The sequence below is a fragment of the Lonchura striata genome, chromosome 10, assembly GCF_046129695.1.
Source record: "Lonchura striata isolate bLonStr1 chromosome 10, bLonStr1.mat, whole genome shotgun sequence".
Classification (NCBI taxonomy): Eukaryota; Metazoa; Chordata; class Aves; order Passeriformes; family Estrildidae; genus Lonchura; species Lonchura striata.
This window is the reverse complement of record NC_134612.1, coordinates 16,285,260-16,312,890: the sequence shown is the minus strand read 5'-3', so window position 1 is coordinate 16,312,890 and position 27,631 is coordinate 16,285,260. Positions and strand designations below refer to the sequence as shown.

At 46.9% G+C, this 27,631-nt stretch overlaps 1 protein-coding gene across 3 annotated transcripts in view; it reads left to right on the top strand.

Moving 5' to 3' along the window:
- Positions 1–1,619: 1,619 nt before the first annotated feature.
- CCDC50 (coiled-coil domain containing 50) overlaps positions 1,620–27,631 on the top strand; it is a 42,445-nt gene continuing 16,433 nt past the window's right edge. The window contains exons 1-4 of one of the 3 annotated variants that reach the window (XM_021536853.2): positions 1,620–1,795; positions 19,498–19,560; positions 20,889–21,018; positions 24,860–24,950. In XM_021536853.2, the coding sequence (XP_021392528.2) occupies positions 1,747–1,795; positions 19,498–19,560; positions 20,889–21,018; positions 24,860–24,950 (333 nt within the window). In that variant the 5' untranslated portion in view covers positions 1,620–1,746. The remainder of the gene's footprint in view (positions 1,796–19,497; positions 19,561–20,888; positions 21,019–24,859; positions 24,951–27,631) is intronic. The other 2 variants (XM_021536851.2, XM_021536854.3) reach the window with 2 other exon arrangements.

Here is a 27,631-nt window from a genome sequence, read left to right as displayed (position 1 = left end):
TTCAGAAAAACTCTAATTTAGGAGAAACTAGAAATGGATTTTAGACCTGTCATTAGCCCAGAGCTGGCTGAAACCATGGGGATTATTTGCAAGAAGTCCAGTTGTACTGCTTGTGTAGATGGCAGGGGGATTAGAAGGAGGAGCTGTGCAGAGCTGGGACTGTGACAGGAGATCATCTATGTGAGCTGCCCCTTGGAGGGGCTAGACCCTGTGACTAATCCCCATCTGTGTGATCATATGGACAACCTGTGGAGTGGGGCTCAGCTGTGCACTGCTCACCTCTCTGTAAGTGGGTGCTACATCCCTCCAGGCAGGAGGCTCATCAGCTCTGAGTGTGCCAGCACACATGAGAGGTGTACTAGGTGTGTGCAATGTGGGAAGAGATCACAAATACACCCAACTCCATGTTTTTTTCTGTGCAGGAGGCTAAGAAGTTGAAGGGAAGGTGAAGGCAGTCAGATTGAATTTACTCTATGCATACCCACATTGGGGTTGGTGAAGTATTGTTTGAAAGGGGCAGAATTTGGGACAGACAGCTCCTGAGTTTCAGGAAACAGGATTAGAACATTCAGAAGCAGCACAGGGCAAACCTTCTGGAAATAAAATTTTTTGGTCATTTTCTTCAATGTTTTTGGTTTTTAATAAAATGGAGATATTATTCCCTTTGATGTTTTTTTCTGACATCCTCCTGTCTCCCTCTCAGCTCGCATGCCAATCACCCACAGGGCAGAGCTTCCCAGAGCCTGTTGGAGAGGGGGAGCAGCAAATGGGCTCGGTATCCCCCTGCTCACCAGCAGCACAAGAGCCATGGGTCATTGGAACAGATGCTGGGAGAAACTAATTTCAAATGTGGCAATATTCTCCTCAGCATCACGCATTTTTATCAAACATAACAGCTGACATGACTGACTGGTTGTGCTGAGCACAGCCCAGAGAAGCTCAGACATCTCTAAACCCAAAATCCTCTTCCTCTTATCTTCTCCCCGTTGCCCACGGAACATCATCTCGTTCTGTTTCTTTGCTGCCGAAAACCAGGGTGGGCAGCAGCTCTAGGTCCTCCCGTGTCCGCCGGGAGCTGGCACCAGCCCGTGTGCGGCAGAGCAGCGCCGAGAGCCGTGCCGGGCTCCCAGGCCTCTCACGGCGCTGCCGGTCGGGAACCTCTCCCTCTCCTCGAGGTGCCCGTCCCAGCACCGGCACCGCCCCGCCCTCAGGGACACGGTGCGGGGCCGTGACACCGCCGGGCGGTGGCTCCGAGCCTCCCCGGGACACGTCTGCGTCCCGCAGGCCGGCGGAACAGCGCGGGCACGGCGGTGCGATGCCTTGGGCATGAAGGGGCAGAGGCAGCCGGACGCGGCACGGGAGAGCGCCGGGGCACTGGAGCTGTCCGAGCAGTCGTAGCCTCCAAGCGGCCAACACCCATCCCCGCCAAACAATAAAACAACAACAATAATAATAAAAAAAAATTAAACCTCAGGTGTATAAATAACTGCCCTCGGAAGCTACCCGTCCCGCTGAGCCGCCGCCCGAGCCCCGCCGGCCAAGGGGAGGGGGAAGCAGCCCGGGACGCCCCCGCCGCCTCCCCGGAAGAGGGGCGAGGGGCGGCGAGGCGGCCCCGCTCCGCCCCGCCCGGCGCTTTCTGTCCGCTCTCCCGCGCCGTACGGCCCGGCCGCGCCGGCTCCATCCGCTCCCAACTTGGTGGTGCGGGGCGCGGGCGGCACCGCCGCGCTGCCCTCAGCGGGGCCGGCCATGGCCGGCATCGGCATCGACCACTCCAAGCTGCCCGGAGTCAAGGAAGGTGCGGCTCACCCCGGCAAGGGGAGGAGGGGGCGCTGGACGGGACGGGGCGGTGTGGGGGAAATGAGGAGCGAGGCGGGAGAGAAACTGTTGGTTTGGGGTGTTTTTTTTAAACATGATCATTTTACAGTTTCTAGGCGCCGCTGCGGTTCGCGGCGCTGGCGGGGAGCCGGGTCCGCGGGAGGGGACGGGGCGCTCCGTGCTCCAGCCGTGGCCCCGGCGTTCCCGCGGCTGTCCCGCTGCCGGTGCGGGGTGTCCGCTGGCGGGAGGGGACGAGAGGCGGAGGCCGGCGGCGGAGCAGGGGCAGTCTCCGGACAGAGCCGCAGCCGCCGGACAGAGCCGTGGCCGCTCTGCTGGCCTCGCTTCCGGCTCCCCTCCGCGGGCAGCGCGGGGGTCGGGCGGGCAGCGCCGCTTGTCCGCGGGAGAAGCGGAGCGGCGCTGGGGCAGGGCGCAGCCCTTTGTCTGCGCCGGGCCCGAGCCGGCGCCGGCGCCGCCGCCGCGCTCCCCCCGCCGCGCCCGGGCTGCCGGGCTGGGGGCGCCGGCCGGGGCTGCGCTCCCGCGGGGGATGAGCCGGCCCGGGCACCCTGCGGGACATGGGCCGGCAGGGATGTCTGTCTGTCTCTGTGTGTCTGCCCTGGGCACATACGGCTCGGCTGGGGTCCGGAGGCTCCGCTGGGGCCGTTGGAAAAATGAGAGCAGAACTGAGAATATTCACAGATTCGGCGATTTGAGGGGGTTCTGGTGATTTTGAGGCCCCGGTTACAAACACTTAACCTGCTGGTTTTTATGAAGACTGGCCTGCATTGAGCTTGGGAGCGCCAAGCAGCCGCTCCCGCCCGCAGAGCCCCCCTCGTTTTCAGGGGTCCCGCTGGCTTGGCCTGTGCTCAGAGCACGGATTCACCTTCTGTCGGGCCGGACTGGCCCCGGCTTCCCTGTCAGCACCGCGTCTGCCTCACACGTGTGCCTTTGGGCTCAATTAAATGTGCCCTGGAGCTGCTTTGGGTTTAGAAAGCTTTGTAGGAGATAGTTTGTTCTTTCTGACAGTGATTTGTGATATAAACCAGTAGAAGCTCTCTCATAATCAAGTTAGTTTAGATTTACTCTCTAGTAATAGAGAGCAATGGTTTCCTGACTAAAAGAAGCCAAACTTCCTTAAACTTGTTTCTCTTGCCGCTGGTAATTTTTTTTTTCCCCAGATTTCAATTCTTACAAAATAGCAATTGTGAATTTGATGATTTAGCAGCCAAGAGTAGAAAACCTATTTCTGTGCAGGCAGCTGGGGGTTCCTTTTGACCTCCTATCATCCTTTAATGCTTCACTTAGCGTTACTGGAACAAAAGCTGAAGCTGACGTTTTAGGGGTTAATGTTCGTCCTGTTAAGTCATTAGCAGAACTGTTATTGGCCATTTTAGTGTGGTCAAGAGCTCACCCTTAGAGTTTGTCCACACATGGTTGGTAATTCAAGAAAATGAATCCAATTAACCTTTCCAGTGGGTTCATTAAAGTGAATTAAATCCCTGTGTAGATGCTCATATTCACAATTTAAGTAGGCTGGCTTTTGCCTTTGTTAGTTTTTGAATTGAACTAACTGAACTGAGCTAAGGTCGCATACATGCTGAATGAAAGTACATTTACCACGTTGCAGTGTAACTCAACCAGTCCCTGGGAAGTTTGCACCTATGGTATAGTGTGGATTAAGCTTCTAGAGTGTCCTGTTACTGGGATCTGTTGTTACTTGATAGCAATGGGATTAAAGTAGTGTGCCAGAGCAACGTGCAAAGTAGAAGAGGTTTGAGCCATGTTCTGCAAAGCCTCAGGCATGTGTCACGCTTTTAGTTTAATGGCATCACTTGTTTTTGTTTTGGAAAGTGTTGAGACTGAGCTATGGTTTGGATTAGGTCTTTTCGTGCTCTGTGTCAATGCCAGCCAAGGAAAGAAAAGCATTGCCTGCCATACCGAGGGAAATATTTATTGTTCCTGATAGAGAAATCACTGTTGATCTTTCTGGAAAAAGCATTCCCTTTCTTTCCTGGGGTAAAGGTCGGCTTAGTCATTCATTAACAATGAAGAACAACCTTTTGGTTTGAGTATTTTGTTCTTCACCAGCTCTGCATCAGGAGAGGAGGTGTAGTGTCTGAGTTCTCCCTGTCTGCAGGTAGTCAAGACTGCTGAACGACAGTGTCATCTTCCTCTTCTGGAGTGATCTCAAAAGCTCTTCTAAAAGTGGGATCATTTCAGTGCAGCGATGGCAGTGAAAATCTGATAACTAGCTAGGTGCTGCAGGAAGTCTTGTGTTACTTTCCTCTTTTATCTCTAAAAACATTTTTATCACCTCAAGGCCTGATGTTGATGGCATTTTGCTGGTGAAAGTGGTGCCACTTCAGCTGGTCCAGCTTATTTTGTGGGCAGGGGTTTATTGGTGTATAATATACCCTCAAAACACACTTCCTAGTATAAAGTACACCTTGCTGCTGCAGCCTGGTGTTACAGATTCATTTTTCTATGTGTAGTAGAGGGATCTGACTGCTGTGGCCAGTAAACCTCTTGTAAGTTATTTGTTGAAGGTTTTGGTGTTAGTTGCAATCTGTGTCTGTGCTTTTCTGACTGCATTTCTGTTCATCTCCCAAGCGTCTGTGACATACTTGCTTTTCACAAAGCAGCCTTTGCTATTTGCTCTTTTGACCTACCTCAGGAGATTGCTCAGATTTGTGTGTGTAGGTCTTTTTTACTAGAGGTGTCATTTGTGAGCCTTTTGGTGATAAAAACATCCTAGAGACATTATTTTTATTAGCTACTTATAAAGCAAATAAAACTGTCTTGGGCTCTGCTTGATCTCTAACTGCCTCTCATCTCTTGTAACCTGGTGAATTACTAGGAGCTGTGTTTGGGAAGGGCTCCACCCTCTTTTGCCTGCCTGCTGTGAGTGAGCCTTTGGATTTGAGAGGCATTTCTGGCTGCATGGAGGCAGGCTGAGCTGCACGGGAGGTGTTTTGGAGCTGTGCAGACCATACCCCTCTCTGGAGGATGTACCTGTAGCCCTGTCTGCTGTTGCCTTTCCAAAGGTCTGAGGCAACATCTTTGTGAAGGGAATGCCTGTCTGCTCAGGCTGAGGCTCAGTCCCTCATCCATTGCAGTGTCCAAGAGCCATCAGCTGTTGGCAGCAGCAGAAAAAACCCAGGTCCAGGCATTCTCCCAGGGGCTCCTCATCGTCCTGCTAGTTTGAATCCTCTGTGGGGAGAGAAAAGGGAGAGGTGGGGAAGGAGAGGGACTCTAAATTCTGCCCCAGTAGTGTGCAGCTCTGGAGAACTGTGGAAATTTGCAGTGGTTGAAGTGTTTTTATTGAATTTTATTTTTAGTGGTACTGTAAGGAAATACAAGGGCAGTATGTCTGGGCTGATGATTAGAACTGACCCTGCCACTACTGTCTGGAGCTCCAGCCTTGACAAAGGCTGATTGTGGCACCTGTGCATGGAGAGACACAACAATGCTTACACTGCTTTTTACTCTTTGTTCAGCACCTGATATGACTTTTGGGAGTTGTACATTCAAATGCTGCTGGTTGTAATCTGCTGCCTGAGGGGCCAGTATCCAAACGTGGTAGTAAAAAACACAGCTCTGACTGCGACCTTGGGGAAACAGGAAGAGCTTGAATATTTTCTGTCTTGGCAAGGTGTTTTCTGGGGCAGGCAGTCTGGCTGGCTCTCTTTTGCCTCAGCATAAATTGAATAAAAGTTTGCTGTTAACATCAGTCTTCCTCTTCCTCCCAGCTACAGACCTTTCTGCTGACCTGCAGCTTAACATGACCTCTGCTGAGACTCCTGCAATAAAAACCTCCTGGCTACTGACCCTCCATGTGACTGGGGAGGCAGAGGAGGTCTGAGGTGCAATGTGTCAGGCTTCCATGGAGCAGACTGAGGTTACTGGCTTATAATGAGGCCTTTGGTGCCTCTCTGTGCTCAGCAACATGAGAGTGGGCAGGAGAAATTTGATGTCTGCCAGAGGTGGAAGAGGATTGAGAAAGTGTGAATGGCTGGCATGGTGTCTGATGAGGAAAGATTCTGCTTAGAGGTTTTTCAGAAGAATGGTTTTGAGGGGTGAGCTGTCAGCTGTGTTCATCTGAAGGAAGCATTGGCCTTTAACTGGATTAGTATAATCAGGGCAACAATTTTGAGAGCAGCTGAGGGTCAACCGGGTCATTGTGAAGCCACCTGCCCCATGCCCTTTGGCTCCAGCTGGGATTTTTCCTTGCAGCATCATGTTTTTCTGCTTTGTGACTTCCTTGAAATTCAGGCAAGATGGATGGCTTGAGGGCAGCGGGAGGTGGAGAGTGATGGGACATAGACACAGGTCACTGGTTCACATCCAGCTCTTGTGGGTAATAGGAGATCTGTTTTTCCAGCATGCATGAATTCAGTAGCTGAGGCTGTGGCTGTGGCACTCGTTTCACTTCTGGTTAAGGCTGGCTGAAAGTTTTATTTTGCATTGAGTGGTTCTGGGTCTGCAGTGCTTGGCAGAGATGGGCAGGATTAGCATATTTTGTACTCTTGGCTCTGAAAGGCAGCTGAACAAGCAGGTCTGCCTCCTCCCATCCCTAAATCCTTAACATTTGTCTTCTGTGAGCTGCTGTAGAGGTTGAACTGAGGCAAAAAGACTGCTCGAAAAGCTTTGGCAGAAAGACGCCCCAAGACTCCCATTGATGCCTTTTGCAGAGATGTTTCCTTGGCTCCTGACAGATTTTTGGACAGGGGTAAGAGGGGACACAGCCTATTTTTGCACTGATTCCTGGGGATACTGGGATAGCAGTGGGGGGTTTTCTCCTGCTTATGATAGGACATCATGTCGTCCATCATGGTCTGGTCTCTGAGGAATGCTCCCAGCTGAGCAGTGTGTTTACGGGCACCATGGGCCTCTGTTTAATCTTTCATTTCCTGTGGCCATGGGAAACATCAGAGGATGCCAGGCAGAAGTTGAAGATCACTGCTGCAAGGAGCAGGAAAGGCCAGTTCTGCTCTCTCTGGTGCAAGAATAACCTCACTTGGAAAAACAATGGGATATGCCTTGGAGCTGTGTGAAACTTCTGTTTTGCTGGAATAAGCTTTCTTTTTCCTGCTCAGAGTCATCCAGTTCACATGAATGTGCTGATTTATAGGACAAAGTGACAAGTTCCCTGCCTGCTTACTTCTCCCCTTTCCAGAGTGTCCCCAGCTGGTTGGCTTCCTGCTCTTTCACTACTACTCCTGTGTAGTGCTGGTTTGAAGGCTGAAGGACTGAGGGAGGAGGTTGGTCTGTTGGTGAAATTGCTTTAAAACTTGAGAAGCTTTAGGTCCATTTTCTGGTGTGACATTCACTGCTGGCTTGACCTTCAGCTGTTCTCCAAGAAGGTGATAACGACAGCTGCTGTTCTGCTGCTGCTTGGCTGCATTGCAGGGAGCAAAGGCCATGTTTGCTGGACATTTCCACCGGGAAAGCTGCAGCCTCCCCTGAGGCTGACGTGTCAGCGATGCTCTCTGTTCACCTTACAGCACTGGCTTTTCCACAGAACATGTATAGGACTTTATGAAGGTCCCTTGACACTTCATTTATACTTCTTTTTTGAGAAGTAGAAATTGGAGCCTTCCTGTTGTTTTCTTTCTCAGTACTTGAAAAGATACCACAGAACTCGCTGAGTGTTGTGTGGCCTTGACACTGTAGGGCTGCTGGGATAGACTTTTAGCTGGGCAGGGGAGAGAACAGGAGAGTGCAGTGTCAGGCTGGCTGTATAAGGGGTGCAAGGCAGTGCTGTTGTGAACCTTACTTTGAGCAAAGGGGATCAGTTAGGCCTTAGTGCTCATAAAATTTACCCTGTAACCCCAGGCACCGTGTGAATTAAGTTTGCCAGAAGTGTTACGCTTCCTGAGGAGAAAGGTGTAGATGAAAGCTTGCTCAGAGCCTAGCACAGCCCATCTGCACCTGCCCAATTATTTTGTGTCAGGCTCCTGAAGCTCAACTGATGGCCATTTTAATTGCACACCAACCCATGTTGTCACCGCCACAATGCTCTGTCACCCAAACTAAAATAGTGAGATTTTTTTGTCTTCGGCCTGGCTTGTTAGTAGTTTGGTTTATGTGCACTTGGTAGCTCTACCCTGCATTATGTGCTCTTCAGGACAGAAAGTCAAAGTGGGTTTGTGAGTGAGTCACTTTTCTTCACTTCTCTTTTCAAAAGAGGTGCAACAAGTCATGTGCAGTAAAACTGAGTTCCTGTGTGCATTTTCATTCATCCTTTCCCGAGACCTTTTGCTGAACCAGAACTTGGTAGCTAGAGGAGTCAGCTCTAAGGGGAAATGTTATGTGGGCTCAGTATGTGGTGTTCAATAAGTGATGACAAAGGGGAAAAGGACCTAAGTAAGGAAATATTTGCAAATACTGAAACACAGACATTCCATAAGGACACTGACAGGAGTGACATGAGAAGTAATGGGGAAAAGAGAGGAAGGAAGTTTATGCAAACAGGATTATTTCCTGTCAATGAGAAGGCAGTGGTTTTAATTCCTTTCTGCATTATATGTGTAACATTGGCTCATAATATCCAGACAGGACAAGAGGTTGGAGTGTGCTCTGGCTGGAAATGCTCCTTGCAGAGGGGTTGTTGCCACTGACTTGGACATGGGTTGGGGTAATGCTGGTCTGGCTCAGGGGAGCCTCCTCTTGTGTGGTGGAAAGCTTTTCCATTTCTGCACAGCACAATGACTTTGCACTGGAAAAGCAGCTTATTATATCTGTTCTGGTTACAGCAAGCATTACTTGTAGCATCCTGGTGCAAAGAAATGGCCTCTCCTTCTGCTCTGGTATTAGTTTTATTATTGGGATGCTGGCTGGTGGGATGGGAAGGATTTATGACCTAAATTCACCAGCAGCTCCTGAAGCCTTTGGCAGTGCTGCTGAGGTGAGCACAGCACGGTGGTGGAGCACAGCATGGAGAAGGTCTGGGAATTTTCCAAGCCACCAGGGAGTTGGCTGTTTTCATGGCAGGCAGAGAGTTCTGCTGTTCTCAGGGCTGTGCTCTCCTGCAGGTGCCAGGTTTCCAAAGGAAGTTGATGCTGGGAAGAGGCTGGGCTCTCCTGACCCTAATTGCAGTGCTGGAAGGACTGAGTCCTTGGCTAGGGCTGCAAAGCCCTGCCTGGATTCTGCACATCCCTGATGCAAGGTGGAAAAAGCAAGCTTGTCTCCAGCTCGGTGCTCAGTTACCTGCTATTCCAGGCAGCTGACATTGCCCACAGCATCCACTCTGGCTGTGTAACAGGTGAACTTAAATTGGTCCTGATTTAACTGTTCATTTTTTTTACTTTTTCATTTTTTAAGAAGCTGTGAGTATGCAATATCACCTGAAGGTAATACAGTTCCCAAAGCAAAAAAATTTACTTTTACTGACCTGGAGCTCATTTAGTGCTTTTGGGGATGAGAAGAGGCTGCTAGCCTGATTCTTCCTCATGCTTGGCAATGTGGGCTGAGATGCCACAAAGCAGTTTGCTTCAAAATGATGCAGGGTGCTCTGCCTCCTGTCCATCCGGTCTCAAAAGCCAGAGGCTTATTCTTACCCTTTTATGCCAGCGTTTTAAATCTAAAGTTGCACTTAGGGCAAAGTGCCAACACAGGGCTGTGACAGGAAAGGGAACATGTATTGTTAGTGCTGTAACTTTACTGAATTGTGACTTGTAGATGGATGTGGAATTTTGACTGATCTGGGGCCAGCTTTGGTACTTTGTGTTCCCCAGAGCTGACTAATAAACCTGGAGAACTTAAACACAGGAAGCAAGGGGGGAGAGAGGGGAGAGAGTACCCGTGAGGAGCTAGCGGAGCAAAGGAAAAGTGTTTTGAAAGAAACCAAGAGCCTTGGTTGGTTGAGTGGAGGATAGTTGTTCTTGCAGAGTAGCTTTGCAGTGCTTGCAGCAGCTGAACAGGTGCCAGACAGGAGTCTTTGCTTGCATCCTAGCAGCCACCTTTCTAGGGAAAAGGAAGCTGATGGGAATCTGTGCAAGAATTGGAGCTGACTGCAGGGTTAGTTCAGATACCTTCAGCTTTGAATGCAGCAGCTGGCAGGGTTTCCATCGAGGCTGGGAGGCTGCTCAGAGGCTCATCCTCCTGGAGCTTTGCTTCTCTTAGTATGTGATCTGGAGGAATAAAACCTGGCTGGTTGGAATATGCACTGATGCTGTGGTGTGTCCTTTCAGCTGTAGCTCTGATTCAGCTGCAGGCCATGGAGCAGTCTCAAGCTTGGCTCTAGTCCAAAGGCTGAAGAGAAGGTGGCATCTCTGGGGACTCTTTATTCTGCTTGTTTTTTCCAGAAGTTATTGTTTCTCTGTACAACTGCAGGTCACTGTCATGTAACACTGTGGGTTTAGAGAGGAACTTGAACCTTTTTTTGGCACTTGGCAGCTTCTGTGTGGGTGTGAGGTTTCCAGCAGTCAGCCTTTTGTAAGCAGTCGCCAAACTAAGTCAGGGCATGAAGTTGTACCAGAGGGGCGTTCAAACCTCCTTTTTTGCATCCTGTCTCCCTTGTATTTTTCTACATTATCTTTCAGGATAAAGCTAGAGGATACCCCTATGAGAGCTGACACTTTGCATTACCTCTGCTCTCAGCTGCCTCTTTGGAGCTGCTGTGTGAGGTTATTCACTACAGCCTGAGGGCTGAGAAATGCTGGTAAAGTATCTGCAATCTAGGGTGCCACCCTGAACCACAAAGTGGACCTGCCAGCTCTCTGCAGAGAAATTGCTGGACTGAACAAGGGGTTTAACTGTGCATTCATTGCCTATCTGGGAAACATAGTGTGTGTTAGAGAATAGAAATTTTGCTTATCCGGGAAACTCAGTATGTCCTTCTGAAGGATTTGTGTGGTGTAAAATTAGGTAAAATGCTGAAATAAAAGCTGAATTAAACAGATAAAACAACAGAATACAGTGATTGCTATTGGAGATGGGTGTGGGGTAAGGGAGTGTACATACAGTGCGAATCTCTTGAGATGCAAGCTCCATGCCCCAGCAGTTTTCTGAGTGGGTGGCTATTTTGAGTTGCACTTTTTATAAGACACTGTTTTTCTATTACCCCTCCCTTACACCAATTTAAATGAGTGGTGTTGGGCTTAAAGCTAAAGGTGCCATGACATTCTGTTTGCAAAACAAACCAAAATACCTTCCAGACAAGGGGTATAATGTGATCCATGGGGCACACCTAAAGGCATGTCTAACAGTTAGTGATGCTCACAGGGCCTGTATGGGCCAGGGATTTTGACCTCTCCTGGTGAAGGTAACTCCTGCCCTGCTCTCCAGTTTTGTGTATGGTAGTTTGCTTTTGGGGTAAAGTGTAAAGCACAGCTGTTGGAGTCCAGTGTTGTTTGTTCTGCTGTGGTCCATGGTTGGGAGGTAGTGGTTAAAACTGACTCTGAGGAAAGCTCCCTGCCTTTACTGTTGGTTGTTCCTTTTGCACATATGGTATTAGCTGAGTCAACTGAAGCTGTGTCAAATACTGGAGAGGATGAACCATACAAACAGCTTTTGTTCTCACTGATGATTGAGATTATCTTCTTCCATACACAGACTCGGTTACAATATCAGATGTTGTGAGTGAAGTGTTTGGCTGCCTGAGGTCTGCTATTTGACTGGTGTCAAACCAGCCAAACCATCCCTGAGAAGTATACCTACCTTGAAGTTTTTGTAGTAGAGATCCACCTGGGTGTTACTGGTGGGTCCACAGTGTAATTACTGAGCTCACTGGTGATCTTCTGGGTGTAGCTAGTCCTGTCCAGGTAGATGGACATTGGGGCAATCAAGAAATTTCTATAGAGATGAAGCCTGGCAGGTAATGACTTGCAGACATTAACACATATCGTATTATCTATCTGCTCTCTGCTTTAAAGTGTTAATATATTCTGTGTGCTGAGTCCCTGCAATAGAAAGCAGCAGCTGTAACAGCAATGTTGGCTCTAGGACTTGGGAGTATTGGACAGTTCTTTTTACTCAGGGTACTCTGTCTGGGGACCCAACTGGACACGGCTGAAAAGGGTGAATTTTCAAAGCATGGATGTCAATTCTTCTTAAGGCTCAATGCCATTTTTAGGTACATCTGAAAGTCTTGGCACAGAGTGGCTGGAAAGCTGCCCAGTGGACAAGGACCTGGGGGTGCCCAGGTGGCCAAGAAGGCCAGTGCCATCCTGGCCTGGGTCAGCAGTGGTGTGGCCAGTGACCGTCACCCTGTACCGGGCAGTGGTGTGGCCAGTGACCGTCACCCTGTACCGGGCACTGGTGAGGCCACACCTCGAATCCTGTGCTCAGTTCTGGGCCCCTCACTACAGCACAGACACTGAGCTGCTGAATGAGTCCAGAGAAGGGCAGTGAAGCTGGGAAGGGTTTGGAGCATAAGTCCTTGAGGATCTGGAGGTGTTTAGCCTGGAGAAGAGGATGCTCAAGGGAAACATTATTGCTCTCTGCAAGTCCCTGGCAGGAGGTTGCAGCCAGGTGGCCACTGGCCTCTTCTTCTAAGTATCAAGTGATGGAACAAGAGGAATTGGCCCAAGTACTGCCAGGGGAAGTTTATATGGGATGTTAAAAAAAAAAAAAATCTTCAGCATAAGGATGACCAGTGGTCGAAACAGGAAAGTATTTGGGTCACCATTGTAGGAGATACTAAAAAGATGTGTATATGTGGTACTGAGGAGTATCCTTTAGTGGTGAGCTTGACAGTGCCAGATCAGTGGTTATACTTGATGACTTAATGTTTTTTTCAACCTAAGTTATTTTAGGATTTTGTGATTGAAATGTACCAACTCAGCATTTTCTTCTGGAAGTCAAAGAGATGGTCTTTAATATTCTCAACCTATGGGTTGTGTTTTAAGCTTTGGGAATAAGATTTGCTCGTATTTAGAAACATTGCAGATGAAACCAGGTAGATTGGAATTAGTCAGTGATGAAAAGCATGGCAGCCTTCTGTAGAAAAGCAGAATGATAAATCTCATCAAATTTTGTGGCTGGGGCTTGCTCAGAGGATAACCTTTTGTGGTGCCTTATGCTATTTTTCCACTATCTTGAGTATCTCCAGCTTCCTGTTTACACTGCAAGCACATCACCTTCCGCTTTGAGGTCTTCAGTAATACTCTCTCAGCTTTAGGACTGCTCTGTGGTACAGTGTGCAGGCTTCTTTACAGAAGTGAGATTGCCAAATCAGTAGCCTTGGAAAAGGCACTTTGTGAATGTTGATGATTTCTGTTCCAAGGCAGATTAAAAAAATATAATGGAATTCTGAGGGTTTGATTCCAAAATGCATAGTCTTCCCTTCTTAAAGCATTCTTCATTGTTAGGCAGGTGAGAGCTTAATGTTGGAGAATAGTGCAGACAGAGCACAAAAATCTCATGGCCTTGACCTCAAGGCGTTTAGCTTAGAGCAGAGAGGATAAACTCCTTCCCAAATCCCAAGAGGTTCTTAGCTTCCAGGCCAAGACTGCTAGTAAAAAAAAAAAAAAAAAAAGATGGTTTGGTGATTTATTTATTTTTAATTATTATTTTGCATATTTGCATTTTGAGAATTAGGCTGAGACCCCTCAATTTGGTTCCCCATGGAGTCACCCAGTATCCTTGTGCTGCCTCATAGCTCCCAGCTACGTGTGATGCTCTGGTGCTGTGGCTGAGGAGCAGAAATTGTTCCCTTTCCCAGGCTGCCCAGACCTGCCCTCTGTCTGGGATCCACCTTCTCCCTGCATGATTTTCTGATTTCCTTGGCATGATGGGGCCTGGTGAGCAAGGCCCTAGGAATGTCATCTGTATAACAGCAGCCAGACATGTCCTAGCCAGCCTCTGCCAGCACCCACTGTGGTAGCAGGAGCTCCTGGTGTGATGGGAGAGGCAGGGCAGAAATGGGAATTGCTGAGGCTGGGCCATGTATCTCACAGAGCAGCTTTGCTGGGCTTGGGAAGAAAATGTCCCAGCTGTTGCTCTTTATCTGGAAGCTGCCCTCAGGGCAGCCATTCACCTCCAGCTGGGTGGCTACTTGGTCAGGTTGGCTTTGCTTCAAGGAAATAATTCCCAGATTTTGGAGGCTTATCTGTCTTTGAGTGGCCTGACCAGTCCCTGCTGGTACGAGTCTGTAAGAGATCCCAGTTTGCTTTCTAATCTGCAAGAATCTACATAACTCAGGCATCCTACTGAGACTGCTGGTTTATAAAAGGCTGCATTTGCTGCTTGCCATTAATTTATCAGCTCTGTAGGTGCTAAAAATAATTTTTAGCTGATGATACTGCTTTTTCATGTTACTTTTGTCTTTCCTCTTCCTCCTGTCCTTTAGATTAGAATTCAAGAACTGCAGATGCTCTAAACTAAGCATGACTCACACCTAGTTTATTTTGTGAATTACCCAGCACACAGTACTGTCGGGAAAATGGCTGGATGTGGAGGGGGTGGGGAGCAAGAGATGGTTTTTAAGACCCAAAAGGAAATGCTTGGAACATGCATCTGTGGTCCCTGGGTCATTGAACTGGCATGTATCCTGGACACGTTATATGGGCCACGTGAACTGAGGGGGCCCTTGGGACACACAGTGGATGTCAAAACATGATCTAAGACTTCAGGCAGAAGTGAGGGGGGTGTTTTGCTGTGAACCTCACTTGAAAAGCCAGTAGGGGCTGACCTCTTGTTGAGACAGTGCACCACAACACCCATTCCTGGGTGTTGCCTACCTCTTTGTCACATACCTGAGTATCACTAGCAACATCTAAGAGTGCCTTTGCTCCACTCTTGTGGTTACCTTGATCTGTTTGAAACAGTTTGGGGTGGTAAAAATGCTGAGCTGTGGAACTGAGGTAATGCTGGAGAAAGTTAATGAAATGGGTGGCAGAATATAAAATAGAAGAGGTTACTTAATGAAATTTTGCTTAGCTGTGGTACCTAGGGACTTTCTTATGTCAGCCATAAATTCAGGGCTGCAGCCACGTTTCCAAGAATGTCAGATTCACCAATGCACAAAAAGGCATATTTCCAGTGAGAACTGCCAGAGGAGAAGACCTGTGCTTGGAGCTTGCAGATTCCTCAAGCTTGGGGTTTCCTCAAGACAAGTGAGCTCCCTCTTCCATGGCTGGATTTTAGATCCTGTCACTGTTAAGGGTGATGCTTCTGCCCTCATCCTCCCCAGCTGGCACCTCTGCTGGCCATAGCAGCTACTGAGATTCCTGGGCAGGCATTTCTTTATTGACAGCTGTGCTAGAGTGTATTCCTGGTCTGCTCCCTGCTGTGCCAAGGTAGATTGGCTCAATCAGTCTTGGTAAACCTGTTGTGAATGTTCCACGCTTCGCTGGATTTGCCAATTGTGGCTGCTCTGATTGCACCCCTGCTGCTTGTTTGACTGCCTGGTGGCTCCCAGCCAGGGCCCAGGGATGGGAAGTCAAGTTAATTTGCAACAGTGACGGTAATATTAATCTCACCTTTCATTTTTTAGACATACAGTTAGGGAGCAAGGAAATGGATTTTGTTTTTCCCTTAAACACAAAGCCTCTCAGAGAGGAGAAATTGAGTCTGTTGTCCTTGAGGCCATCCTATTTCTCAGCACAAACCCAGTGTACATAATACCTAGTAATGATTGTGCTGTACCCTGCTGAGACTGGGCGGGAATTAGAACTAGTGCTGACGAAACTTCATTTCAGACCATGCTTGGACAGTCCACATCTCCAGAAATTTCATAGTTGCCTCATTGTTGGATGTGAGTCTTCAAGGATTGGTTTCCTTGGCCTCACTTGCAGCTGCTGTCATGCTTGGCTTGGTGCCGTGGGTACTGGGTCTAATTGTGAGGGAATGTTCTGCACTGCCATCAGCCCCAAATCTGCTAGGGAGGTGCAGGTGTCCCCATCCTTTGCCACCTGGCTGTCTGACAGTGCTTCGTTGTGTTCGTAATGGGATGTTCTCATCTTCCATAGCACGTTGTTCTCGGGCTGATGGGGCTTGAGAATAATGTGCTCAGATGAGCTGGAGGCAGCCAGCCCAGCCAAGTTTCTGACAGTGACGAAAGGTCTTGTGCTGCCTGCCCTGCCAGCAGCCACGGCAGCACAAAGAGAGGGCTGTGTGCTCAAGCTGTCTGCTTGGGTTTGTAACAGGAGAGTGTGTGAAGCCAAATGGCTTCTTCAGCAATGCTCAAATAATTCAAAACGTGTGAACAAACCCAAGGCTTTCTGCTGCCCCACCAGTCTGCTCCATGCTGTGTCTGTCCTCTGTGAGATGGGAGCACCAGGGAGCCCAGACACTGAGAAGTGTCCAGTGTGCAGGTAACTGTGCAGCTTCCCTCTCTCTGCTGGTGGGTCAGTATCACTGGTGTAAGACCCAGCCCCTTTATTCATGTCTAAGCCCTGCAACTTGGTGGCTCATCCCAGGGCAGCATTCCCACTTGCTTTGTCAGTGTGGTGTGGATGTGGGACAGGCGGTGGCAGGGCACAGCCCCAGGTCTGGGTGCTGTGTGGCCGTGTTAGGGATGGCACTAGGTGGCTTTGGGCCAGGAGCTTGAAGTTGCACCAGGGAAGGTGGTACTCTGGCCTGTATGTGCTTATTGGCCCAGTCACTGAGCTTCAAAACAACCTAAACAGGAGCCTTTGTCCCTGCTTTATGTCTGTGACATCCAGCAGCTTTCAGCTGTAGCCTGTAAGAACTGAGAATTTGAAGTTTGTTTTGCTTGTTTGTTTGGAAAGCCATGGACTACTTCCAGCACTTCTCTGGAGGAGCATCTCGCAGAAGCAGGCCTGTCTATGCAACACAAGTCTATATGGACTTTGCCTTTTTATTTTGAGCCCATGCTTTCTTTAGGAAGTCTTTAGTGGCCTGTCAATCCAAAATGGTTACACAATCATTGCTGCATTGTAGGAATAAAGCTCAGTGATAGAGGTGAGACTTTTCTGGAGTGGGTGCAAGACTGTCAAAAGACAAGAAACAGTGTCCTACCATGGCCCTCCCACTTTCTTGCCTATGTGCCAAGCATGTTTCTGTAATGTATATTTTTTCAAACAGAGAAATGTGTCTGGGTGTGGGCAGAACAGAGTAAAAAAACAAAAACAAAGCTAAAGTCCTCCTATGCTTGTGTGCCTCTCTGGGGAGGGTGGAGCAAAGGTCTGCCTGCACTGTGACTGACTGACAAGTCAGAACTCTTGAACACCACAGGGATCAGAGCAGTGTGTGAGCCTGTGCAGGATGGATTTGGGAAGGGCTGTGATGTACTTTTTTAAGCATTTCTTGTAGCAGTGATCCTTATGCACAAAAATGTGTAGCTCTGAAATGTTCACCCTTGCTCCTGTGCTGCCTGCCTTGTCTTGCTGGTACAGCTGTTCAGGCAGCTGTGCTGTGGACTTGCTCAGAGACCTATTGCAGTTAAAATAACACTTCCCTCCCATCTTCCCATTCTCTTTTTTGTGTGTTTATTTGTTTGTTTTTAAGCAGTCAAGAGCAAGTGCTGCTTCTTGAATACATGGCAGTAATAACAGCCCTAGATTTGGGCAGACTGGCTCTGTGCTGAGGTGTCTTTGATCAGCTCTGAACTCATGGCTCAAACCTCTGAGTTGGATGTGTTGGATGGATCCTCCAGCAAGCCAGATCATGCTTCTTGTGAGCAGAAGGTGGCTGTTCCACAATCGTTCTAAAAAGCTGAAGTAGTGTTAGGATCACAGCATTAGTCTATAGGGCAAGATTCCCTTGCCCTATCCTGTAAAAATCATGTGTTGGCGACCACCAAGCACTCTGGGTTTGTCACCTGTGAATAGCTCTGCTGCCCATGACTGAGCTGTGGCTGTTCCAGATCTGATGCTCAAGGCAACGTTTCTTTCTTTGTACAAAAATGGCCACTGGAAGCACTCAATGCTATTGCGTTTCATATCATCTTTCCTTTTTTAAAAGAAGTTGCAATGAAAAAAAGCAACAGCAAAACCTTAATTACACCATCCAGATTTATTCATGCTTAAAGTGAGCCACTGTGGGATCATATAACTGTAACCTTTGTCCTCATCTCCACCCTGCTGAGTGTCACTGTCCTTCCCTGAAGTGTTGCTCTGGCTGTTAGGAGCTTTTGTCATCTTAAAACACCTTTCAATGCAGACTGAACCAAAAATTTTATTGAATATGGTAAAACTTTATCTGATCTCTTGATACAGACAACTAGAAACACTTCCAGATATTTTATGAAGGATACCTGGGTGTGGAGTAATGTCTAGATGCTTCTCTAGTGGAACATGTGCGTCTGTGAGAAAAAGGAAGGCTTGTGGGATTGTGGCTTAGGAAAATGCAGCTACTTTCTCATTTCCTTTGTGGTAGTGGAAATGTTTTATCTTTTCTGACTCTGAATGCTTTCACAAACAGAATCCTCATAAATTTCCCTTGTACTTTTGATGCATTCTGGGGGTTTTGGGGTTATTTTCAGTTTATCTTTTAGGCTGTGCCTATGCTCTGCTAAAGAGAAATCTTGGTCTTCCCCAGAGGTTTTGCCAGTAGAATGCAGCGGAAGGAGTTTGTATTTCCCTCTGTGGCTTCAGAAGCACCTTGTAGCTCTCTGCTTTGTGATGTGTTTCAAGTGGGAGATCCCCTCTGTGGGTGCTGTTAAGCTTCTAAGCTTGTCACATTGAGGGAGAAATAAATTACAGACCTCCCTCTGTAGTGTAAATTTTTTGGTGCCACTGTCTTAAACTCCCCTCAAAGCAGGCAGAAGCCCCAGGTCTGGCAGATCTGTGAAAAGGGGCCCCATTCTGCAGTCTGGGGGGACAGGTTACTGTCTGTCTTTGGTTCACAGAGAAGCTGATGTGAACCTGCCACCAAAAGGCTGAGCCTGATGCTATGTGTCTGTCCCTGTCCCAGTATGTATGAGGCTTGTGTTTTGTTGCCCTACTGCCTATCATAACAAGTTAAAAATATACTCTGGTGTTTTTCTACAGCGTAGGTAGCATTCCTTTGAAAGTTCAAGTAAGAAAGTGATAGGCATTGGCAAAAATCTGCTGCTTTTAAACTGGTGCCAAAGGGACTTTGTCTGTTTCCCATTTCACTTATTTCAAGGTCATTTTCATCATCTTTTGAAGAACCTGTCGTTATCCCTACTTACGCTATGATTGATCCCATATCTGGGTGCTAGATGCAAATCCAGCATCTGCTTTTAGACAGTCAGTGAAGCTTACAAGAAACAACTGAAAATGATATCTGAGCTGATAGAAATGCTTTACAGTGAGAGCCATGGAGCTCAGTCTGCTCAGCTTTGGAGAGGTGCCAGTGTGCATGTACCCTTTGTGCCATGAAAATACTATTCTCAGACTCTTTAACCTGGCACAGAAAGTCACAGCAAACACAAATGCTTGCCCTTGGTTTTAGCTTAATGCAGTCAGTGTGGGCATTGGTAAAATTATATAATATATATTCTGTTTGACTGGAATGCAGAAGTTTGTACATAAGGTCTGATCCAGTGGTAGCATGGACTGTTCTGTTCTTGAAGTGGAGGTCGAGGGGACAGTGGAGAAGGCATTTTATGCCAGCAAGGACAAAGAAATGAACGCACACAAAAATAGACATGATGGCAGGAGGGTGGAAAAAACACAGTTCCAGACCTTGGCTAGTAGAAACTGTCAGAAGTTCATATGCTCCCCTGACTGCCATAGTTTGTTTGATGCTTCTTTTTTTGTTTGTTTTTGGTTTTTCTGATGCTAATTCTCTTTATTTTGTTTCCCTGTTCAGTGTGTCGAGACTTTGCTATTCTGGAAGATCATACCTTGGCCCATAATTTACAGGAACAAGAGAGTAAGTAGCAATGATCTTCAGAACAAACTGAAGCAAGCTTGTCCCAACAGATATCTGGCTTTATTTGATTTTGCTAAGAAAAATGCTTCCTGCTTTTATTTAATTTTTTTCCTTTTAATGGAATACAGTTTATTATTGCTGTCTTCACTATCCTGTAACGCTGCACTTCTCTCTGCTCCAGCTCTCATTGTACCCCAGAGATAGCTGCATTTTATATTTCAATTTTGTGCTCTCCTTTAGAGTTGAGTTTGTTGATGCCATTTATGATAAAATTACATGTAGGAGTGCACTTGGGGTTTTGTTGCTGTGCAGGGTTTTTAGAAATGACTAGCAATTTTGGAAGCTTCAAGTTTTATAGTCTGACCTGAAGTACCACCAGAAGAGGTCTGTTTGTTTACTTATTTCAGAATTACGAGTGTCTGCCTTTTGAAAGGAGCCTTCCTTTTCAGACATTTTGAGGTAGGGCAGCTGTACAATAGAAGAGTTTATAAAGGAGGAAAAAAAGGACAACCAGAAACTTCAAAGTGACTGGTGCCTTTTTTTTTTTTTTATTATTTTTTTACATGCTTATCTGTTACTTTGAGGATGTTTACGTTGCAGTTTCACGTGTGGTAGCTTCTCTAATCAGCTTCTCATGGATTTGGTGTCTGCCAGTACCAGGTGCTAATGCCATTCTTGCTGCTCCACCAAGTGTGCAGCTGCTTATGCCCTTGGTGCTGGAACCTGAAACCATTGAATTAAAGAGGACTCTGGACTGCAGCTCATGTAGCCATTTTTTCTGGCAAGCAATATCCATGTATGGTAAAGGACTCACTGGAGCCCTCAGTTGCTCTGTTGCTAAATATAAAAGTAGGGTGATTTTTGGAACTGATTCTGCTGAGAGTAAGAGGAGTTTTCTTCTTCAGAGGTTATTGAGAACAAATTAGGGAAGTATCCATAATAGTGGTTTAGGTCAGCTCATCCTCGCTGGCCTCTGGTGAACCCTCCCAGACCTACTTCATTTGACTAGGGTCATTTTCTGTGGTCAGAAAATGAAATTCAAAGCCTGAAAACCATTCCCTATAAACCTGGATGTGTTTAAGATATGCAGAACTTGTTTTAGTATCAGAACCGTATACAGCCCCCTCAGTGCTGAAAAGAGGCAATCTCAAGCTGCTAGCATAATTTCAGTTCAGGACTTTCCCACCTTTAGAGAGATTGCTTGGTGTTTCCCTGCCAAGATCTGTCTTCCTTTTTAGGCTAGAATCTCCCTCCCACTTGGTTTATCTTGTTCACGCAGTGAAGTTCTGCAGCCTGATTTGAGGCTTCTTGTCTGTGTTTATTTCCAGTTGAGCATCACTTGGCCACAAATGTTCAGCGTAATCGTCTGGTGCAACATGACTTGCAGATGGCCAAGCAACTGCAAGAAGAGGAGGATAAGAAAGCCCGTGCTCAAATCCAGAAACACCAAAAAGACTTGTGAGTTTGTGCTGGAGATCTTGGAATGGGAATGCTAGTTCCATTTGGTCAGAGCACTAATAAAGCAGCTGCTTTGAGTTGACAGTGTGTGAGGTTCATCAGCCTTTTGCTTTTGTTTCTTTTTTTCTTTGGCTGTCCACTGCTGTAAAAGTAGTGATACCAGGCTTTGGCACAGAGGAATGAGAGCAGTGTGGGAGCAGGTAGTCTTGGAGCCCCTTCTGCCTTACTAATACTGTTGCCTGCCCATGAGAAGGAGCCTTCCCATTCTACTGCTTGTTGTGAAAATGGGACAACTTGGTCACTTGTGTTGACCTTGTCCCTAAGTTTGAGAGTGAAGGAACTGTGCCACAGAAATACCCAGTGCTACAGGGAATCTGTCTCATAGGGAAATTGCAGAAATTGGTGTGTTTGTCCTGTGCCTGATGAATGCTTTTGAGGAGCTGGGTGTGATGCTTTTGGTGTCCTGGTGCACCGACAGCCCCTGAGTGTGCTTGCAGCTATTCAGTATGAAGTGACCTGGGAAGGGGAATTGCTGCTCCAGGGCGGCTCAGTGGGGATGGGTGCTGGGGGACTGGCCTTTTCTTGCAGTCACTGACTTCTGCAGTAACTGTGGGAGGTTGTTTAATGACTGATCCAGTTTGCTCTGCAGGTTTGCTCAGTCCCCACACGCCACATCTTAACCCTGTGGTCTGTGGTTTGGCTCTCCGTGTGCCTCAGCTGTGGAGCTGGTGTAGAAGTGAAACATGGCAGCACAGGGCAAAACAAACTGCTTTCCAATCCAGAGTGGACTTGCAGAGCACTGGATGTAACAGATGGTTCATGGGACAGGGCTCAGCCAGATCCCACTCATGAGAGGTGGGTAGATGGGGGTCCCTGCACATACAAGGTCTGCAAGGCAGGATGCATCTCCCAGCAGCTGTGCTGCCTCCTGGCTTCTGTTGGGTTCTGGAATGCCACCCACCAGGTGCAGTTGGTGGCAGCTGATGAGCCTGGGTGGCTCATCTGACAGGACCAGTGACAGAGCAGAAGAGCTCTGTGTTGCAGATGTGGGAGATAGAGGACTGGCTTCAAAGCAGCAGCTCATAAAGCTTTGAAGCTGGGGCGTGACAGATCAGCCACTGTTTTCAATGTTCCCAGCACACTGGGCCAGACCTTGTGTACATATGTATCTCTCAAATCTGTTCTTTTTTTCAATAGTTTTGTCTCTATTACAAATTAGAGATGTGAGTGAGTAAATGACAACATAAAAATTGATTTTGTATGGCAGCCATGATTCTTCTTTGTTACTTGCTGGGAGCTGCAAACAATTTTCTTGTTGTAGGACTCTGTAAAATGGGATTTACGAACTTTGTGAGCCAAAGCACAGGCAGAATTGCTGATGTAAAATGTTATGTCAGCAGCAGTTCTGCTTCTGAGAGCAGGAGCTCTTCTGCAAGAATAGTAAAATAAGTTAGAGGCATCCTTTTGTAATTGGATCTCTTTCTTAATTCTTTGTACGTTTCCACTGTCTCTTCCCTGTCCAAGAGTAGCATGTTCTGGCAACAAAATAATCCCTGTTGTTGCTTTCTGTGTCATCTAGGACAGTTTGATGCTACAAGGTGATGGGAGGAGTAAGAGGGCAGAACTAAGGGGACTTTAGAAACAGGAAACAAAAAAGCTCATCAAATTTATTGGTTTTCTTCTCTTTTTCAAATCTTAATTTCTCTTAGAAAGACTTTGTAAAGATAAATGAGAGAATAGAAACATTTCTTTTTAAGAATTCAGGGAAGCATCAAAACTGATTTTCATGCTTCTTAAAAAGCATTTCTCACATCTAGCTGAGCAGCCTGCACACTGCTAAGCATAGTAGCAAGATTGCTAAAATAAAATAGTGTGAAAATATGTTCTTTCCCTGTTTTGCTCCCAGTGCTGTGATAGTTCTATTGCACTGATGTGAACAGTTCCTTTGAACAGTTCCCTTAAACAATCCCTTTTTTTCCTTCTCATCTGGCAGCAACTAGTATCTGCAGTCCCTGTGAATGGGAGGGAGCTTTCTGATCACACAATCTTTTAGGTTTTTTTCTCTTTTTTGTAAACTGATGTAGAATTTTCCCAACATTAACACTTCTGGCTGCCCAGGAGTGAAGGACACATGAGTTGTATGTTCAGGAATGGTGGTGTTTATGTTGCTCTGGCTGATTTCTGGGGTCTGATTGGCACTTGAGCTCACATTAAGGAAACTGAAGGGCAAGAAGAGCTGTCAAAGCTTTTGAACCTTTTTTCTTACACTCACACAAGTTAGTACATTAGTTTATGTTGACTAAGTAATCAAGTCTCAGTATTTAATTACTGCTGAACAATAAACCCCCAAATCTAATTCCCTGTAACTGTTGTTCTCAGGAATTGATGTGGTGTATTCCAAGACATGTCATCAGAAAGAAAATGCTTCTGTGTTTGCAGTACTTCTGGTGCTTTGCTGGTAACAGAGAGGAATGACCTTGTTGCCTTGGCTCTGAAAGATGATTAGTTGTTTTTCTGTCCTGTTTGTTTTCAATAGGATGTATTTTAAGCATTTAGCAAATCAGTTTGTGCTGATGAACTTGGCACCTTAGCTCTGCTCACAGGTGCCAGGGGAACTGGAGACGTGCAATGCCTTGATGTGTCTGACCTTTCTAACTTTTTTTCTACCTGCTTTCATGTCCTCAGGGCCTGGGGTTGTAAGGGAGCCACTACCACCGACAGCCTGCTCCCTAGGATTTGCTTATTCAGCTATTGTTTTCCTGGGAGCTGTGGTTCTCTGCTGGTGCCAGGTTTGCCAAAGTCCTTTTAAAAAGCAAGTTCAAGAACTAGATTTGCTGCTGTGTGAACTTTTGTGGCTTTGAACAGATCTGTCCCCAGAGTGAAACACACACAGGCATGCACAAAAATTGCCAGGTTTTATTACCTGAACAAAATAAACTCGTATCCTGAAATGTTTGACCTATTGGTAACTCTGGTCCAGAGGTCTGCTTCCAAGGAGCTGTTGACAGAAATAATCTTCTTTTCCTTCCTGCTGTGTGTGCCTTTTTGTTGCCTATGACAAATTAGTTGTTTCTTAGTGACATCTATCCTCTAAACCCTCTTGTTGCAATGTCCTTCCTCTCTACCCTTGCCACATATCCAATCCTTCTGTTCTTGCAGATGCTTTTCAGCCTTCCTGGTCTGTCTGCACAGCCAAACCTCTCATGTCTCAATTGCCCTGATCTCTCCCTGTCCCCTGTAAATGTAGTCTTGTGTTCCTCCATCCACACTGGCACTGTGGCAGTGGCTCCTTCCCCCTTGTTGCTCTCTTGCTTCTGGTCCTGCTTTCGTATCTTGTCCCACCTCTGTGGCATTTCTCATTCATTACTGAGCTGCCACCTCCAGCCTCCACTTGGCTTATGTACCATATTCCTGCACTTTGTTCTTGGCTTACATGTGAAAGCCACTTCCCAGAAGTGCCTACATTAACCATACCCCTGAACCTCTCCTTAGATACCACAAGTACAAAAACCCAGCAGAATTAGGCTGTTTGCAGACTCCTGAGCACTACCTTGGCCTGCCCTATTTTGTGGTACCTATCTCCTTTCTTAGCAATCTGCCCATGAATCTCTTTTACTTTTTACTCTGTGGATGTTTTGGGAAGTATTTTCTAAATTTGGCCACCAGTAAGTACAGGGAGTCCTGGTCCCTGGTGAGGATTCATAGCTCTGCACTAACACCGAGTAATAATTCTTTTGTGTAAATTGGGTGGATTTTTTTTTTAGCTCTTTTATCCCTTTCTCCAGGCTGACTGATGCCTGTGACTGCAGCTGCCTGTAATCCCTGTCTCCTTGCCTTCTAGGGAACGACAGGACTGCGAGATTGCTCAGGAAATCCAAGTGAAGCTCGCGTTTGAAGCGGAGGAGCGCCGCAGGCAAGAGGAAAAAGACGAGGTAACCTTTAAAGCTGCAGGGATGGCAGGGCTATTTGTAGCAGCCCTTTCAGGGCAGACATTTCTTGGCCAGTAGCCACAGGAGTTGACTTGCATGGTGGCAGTCCTTGTCATGACAGATCTCTGTATGCACAGAGATTCTGGGGAGTCCTGTTACAGGAATATGATAACAGTCATAGTCCTCACACTCAAGGGTCATAAGGGTTGTTGATGACAGTGGCCTTGCTAATGAAGAGGTCACGTAATAGGTAAGTCTTGCTGAGGTGTTTATTGCCGTGTTATAGGAAGTTGTAATTGTTTATACACTCTGAGACCTGCTTGCTTTCTCAAATGCAAGACTGCTCTTGGGAGAATACTGGGCCATTATTTCTTTGTCTTTAATGGAAAGATTTTCAGCAGGATTCTCAGCCCAGCCATCTTTTTTCTGGCTTCTCCATTCTTCAGTTGTCTTTCAGAGCCTGAACACCCTGTTACAGTTTCTTGCTGTAAGGAATCTGTAAGCAAATTCCTTTTGTGACTTCAGAATGTTTCTCTGCTCCTTTTGCTTGAGAAGAGTGAGTGGTGTGGTTTGTTCATGGTGAACAAAGGGTTTTGCTTGTTGGCCACCTCAGTGGATCAGCCTGTCAGATTGAGTTTTCAAGAAACCCACAGAGTAGAGAACCTGTGAGAACCTGGAGTTTGTCCCCCTTTTTGATATCAGATGGTTTCTGAGAAGCCCGAGTTGTGTCAAGATGTTCAAGAGGCGCCTGGTGGCATTCTCTATATTAGGAAGACCTTGAACACAAGGCTGTATTTCCTGGCAGAGCCTGAAATAAGAATCTGCCCTTACCTGACAGATGTATTGGGATTTTTTTGCAAGACTTCATATTCTTCTTCTACCATTAATTCTAAGCAAGTACTGAAAGGCTGCCCAGACAGATGGTTAGGGCTTGGCTTGCAAGAGGAGCTTGTGCTAACAGGGTGGGAGGAACACTTTGGCTACAGAATTTCTGTAGTGATCTGTCATATTTTTATCAGGAAGGTGAAGGAGATGCAAAACTAATGTTGACTTGTGGAATTGCACCTTTCCTTCCTGCTTTATGTAGAGAAATTCAGGGATGTCAGTGGTCTGACAACAGGTCCTTTAAGCCTGTCAAACCTCCCTGCTGACCATCTTGTGCAGTTGGGAGCAGACTTCAGCTGACTGTGGCTTAAAGCAAGGAGAAGTCATAAATATTCTCTCTTTTCCTACTAGTGCATGGGAAGTTCCCAAGTGTGTCTGAAATGTAGCTGAGGACTGAGGCAGATCCTTTCTGGAGTGCAGGTATTTTAAATGAGGCACTAAGCCTGCCTGCCCTGCCTGCTTATGAATCCTGTTTGTAAGAAGTAGTTTGTGTGGATTTGCAAGTCCTGAGCTGTCTCAGTCCTGGAGATAATGTGCTTTAGCTTGTATATTTATAGACTTACAGTACTTACTAGAAAGGTTAACCTTGTCAGGGGAAGGAGTTTGTGGAGGTTTTGTTGTTGGTTTTTTCTGGTTTTTTTTTTTTTTTGTTTTGTTTTGTTTTGTTTTGTTTTTTTGGAAGGAGCCTGTGGCGTCCCCATATTTTCCACAAAGCTGGTTTCAGAACAGATCTTACCTGAATCCTGAAATGATGGTTTGTACTTAAGCAGTCATCCAATGTTCTCCAGTGCTGGCTTGGCTCTCGAGGGTGTTGACTCTTAGTTTGCATTTCAGCCATGCCTTTCCTGCCTACAGTGTCCACTTTACATGCATGGCTCTGTAAAGGTCCTGAGGATTAGGAAGGCTTAAATGAATAGCATTCTAAGGGCAGCATGCCCTGCTGGCATCTCCCAGCTTTGCTCTCTGCTCCCTAGCTCCAGACTGGCTTCACTGACTCACAAGCTCGTGGGCCTCAGAGGAGCAAGCCCCTGGGAGCTGTTAGCAGTTCCTAGGCCTTGTTGATCCATTAGTCATCTCAAAGGAAAACCAATTAGAAAAATGGAGTGCTCTTCTCTTTGGCATATCTACCAAAACTGTGACAGAAGACAAATGGCTGCAGTCCCCACTGTGCTCCTGCCTTGTGCCTAGTTTGCTCTTCCTAATGTCCTTTCGATTTTCTTTTCCTTCAAGTCTCTGTCTGTCAAACTGATGCATTTCCCTGCCTGGCATCCTGTAGTCCCTGCAAATTACAGCCAGTGTGAAGTGAGTTCATGGTTTGCTCTGGGAACTCCTTCCAGTCAGAAGTGCCATTAGCTGGACAGTCTTTGTCTCTGTGCTTTTCTTTCTCTGGCAGGGTGCAGGGAGGAGATCAAGCCCACTGCCATTAGTGGCTGTGCGCCTCTGTGACTTCCAAATCCTTGTTGAAAGCCTGAGGTTGCACATGTAGTCTCTTCTGCCTTGCTTTGTCCATTAGGGCTTATCAGGCTTGTGTGCAGAGGAGTGGGCGCCTGGGAGTTTGCCATGACGTTGGAATCTCAGTACTGGGCTGAGTTGACTATTGGTTGAATACTGGCTGACTCCTGGTTGCTGACATGGTCCCTTGTGTCACTCATTAATTTGAAAGCCTCATCCAGTCCAGGGGTTGAATATGAGTACCTGTTGTGTCTGAAAAATTAAAACTTTTTTTTTGGTAAGGATTTTAATAATTGAATAAAGAATTTGACCAAAAGAATCTGGAGATACTTTTTAGTGGTGATTTA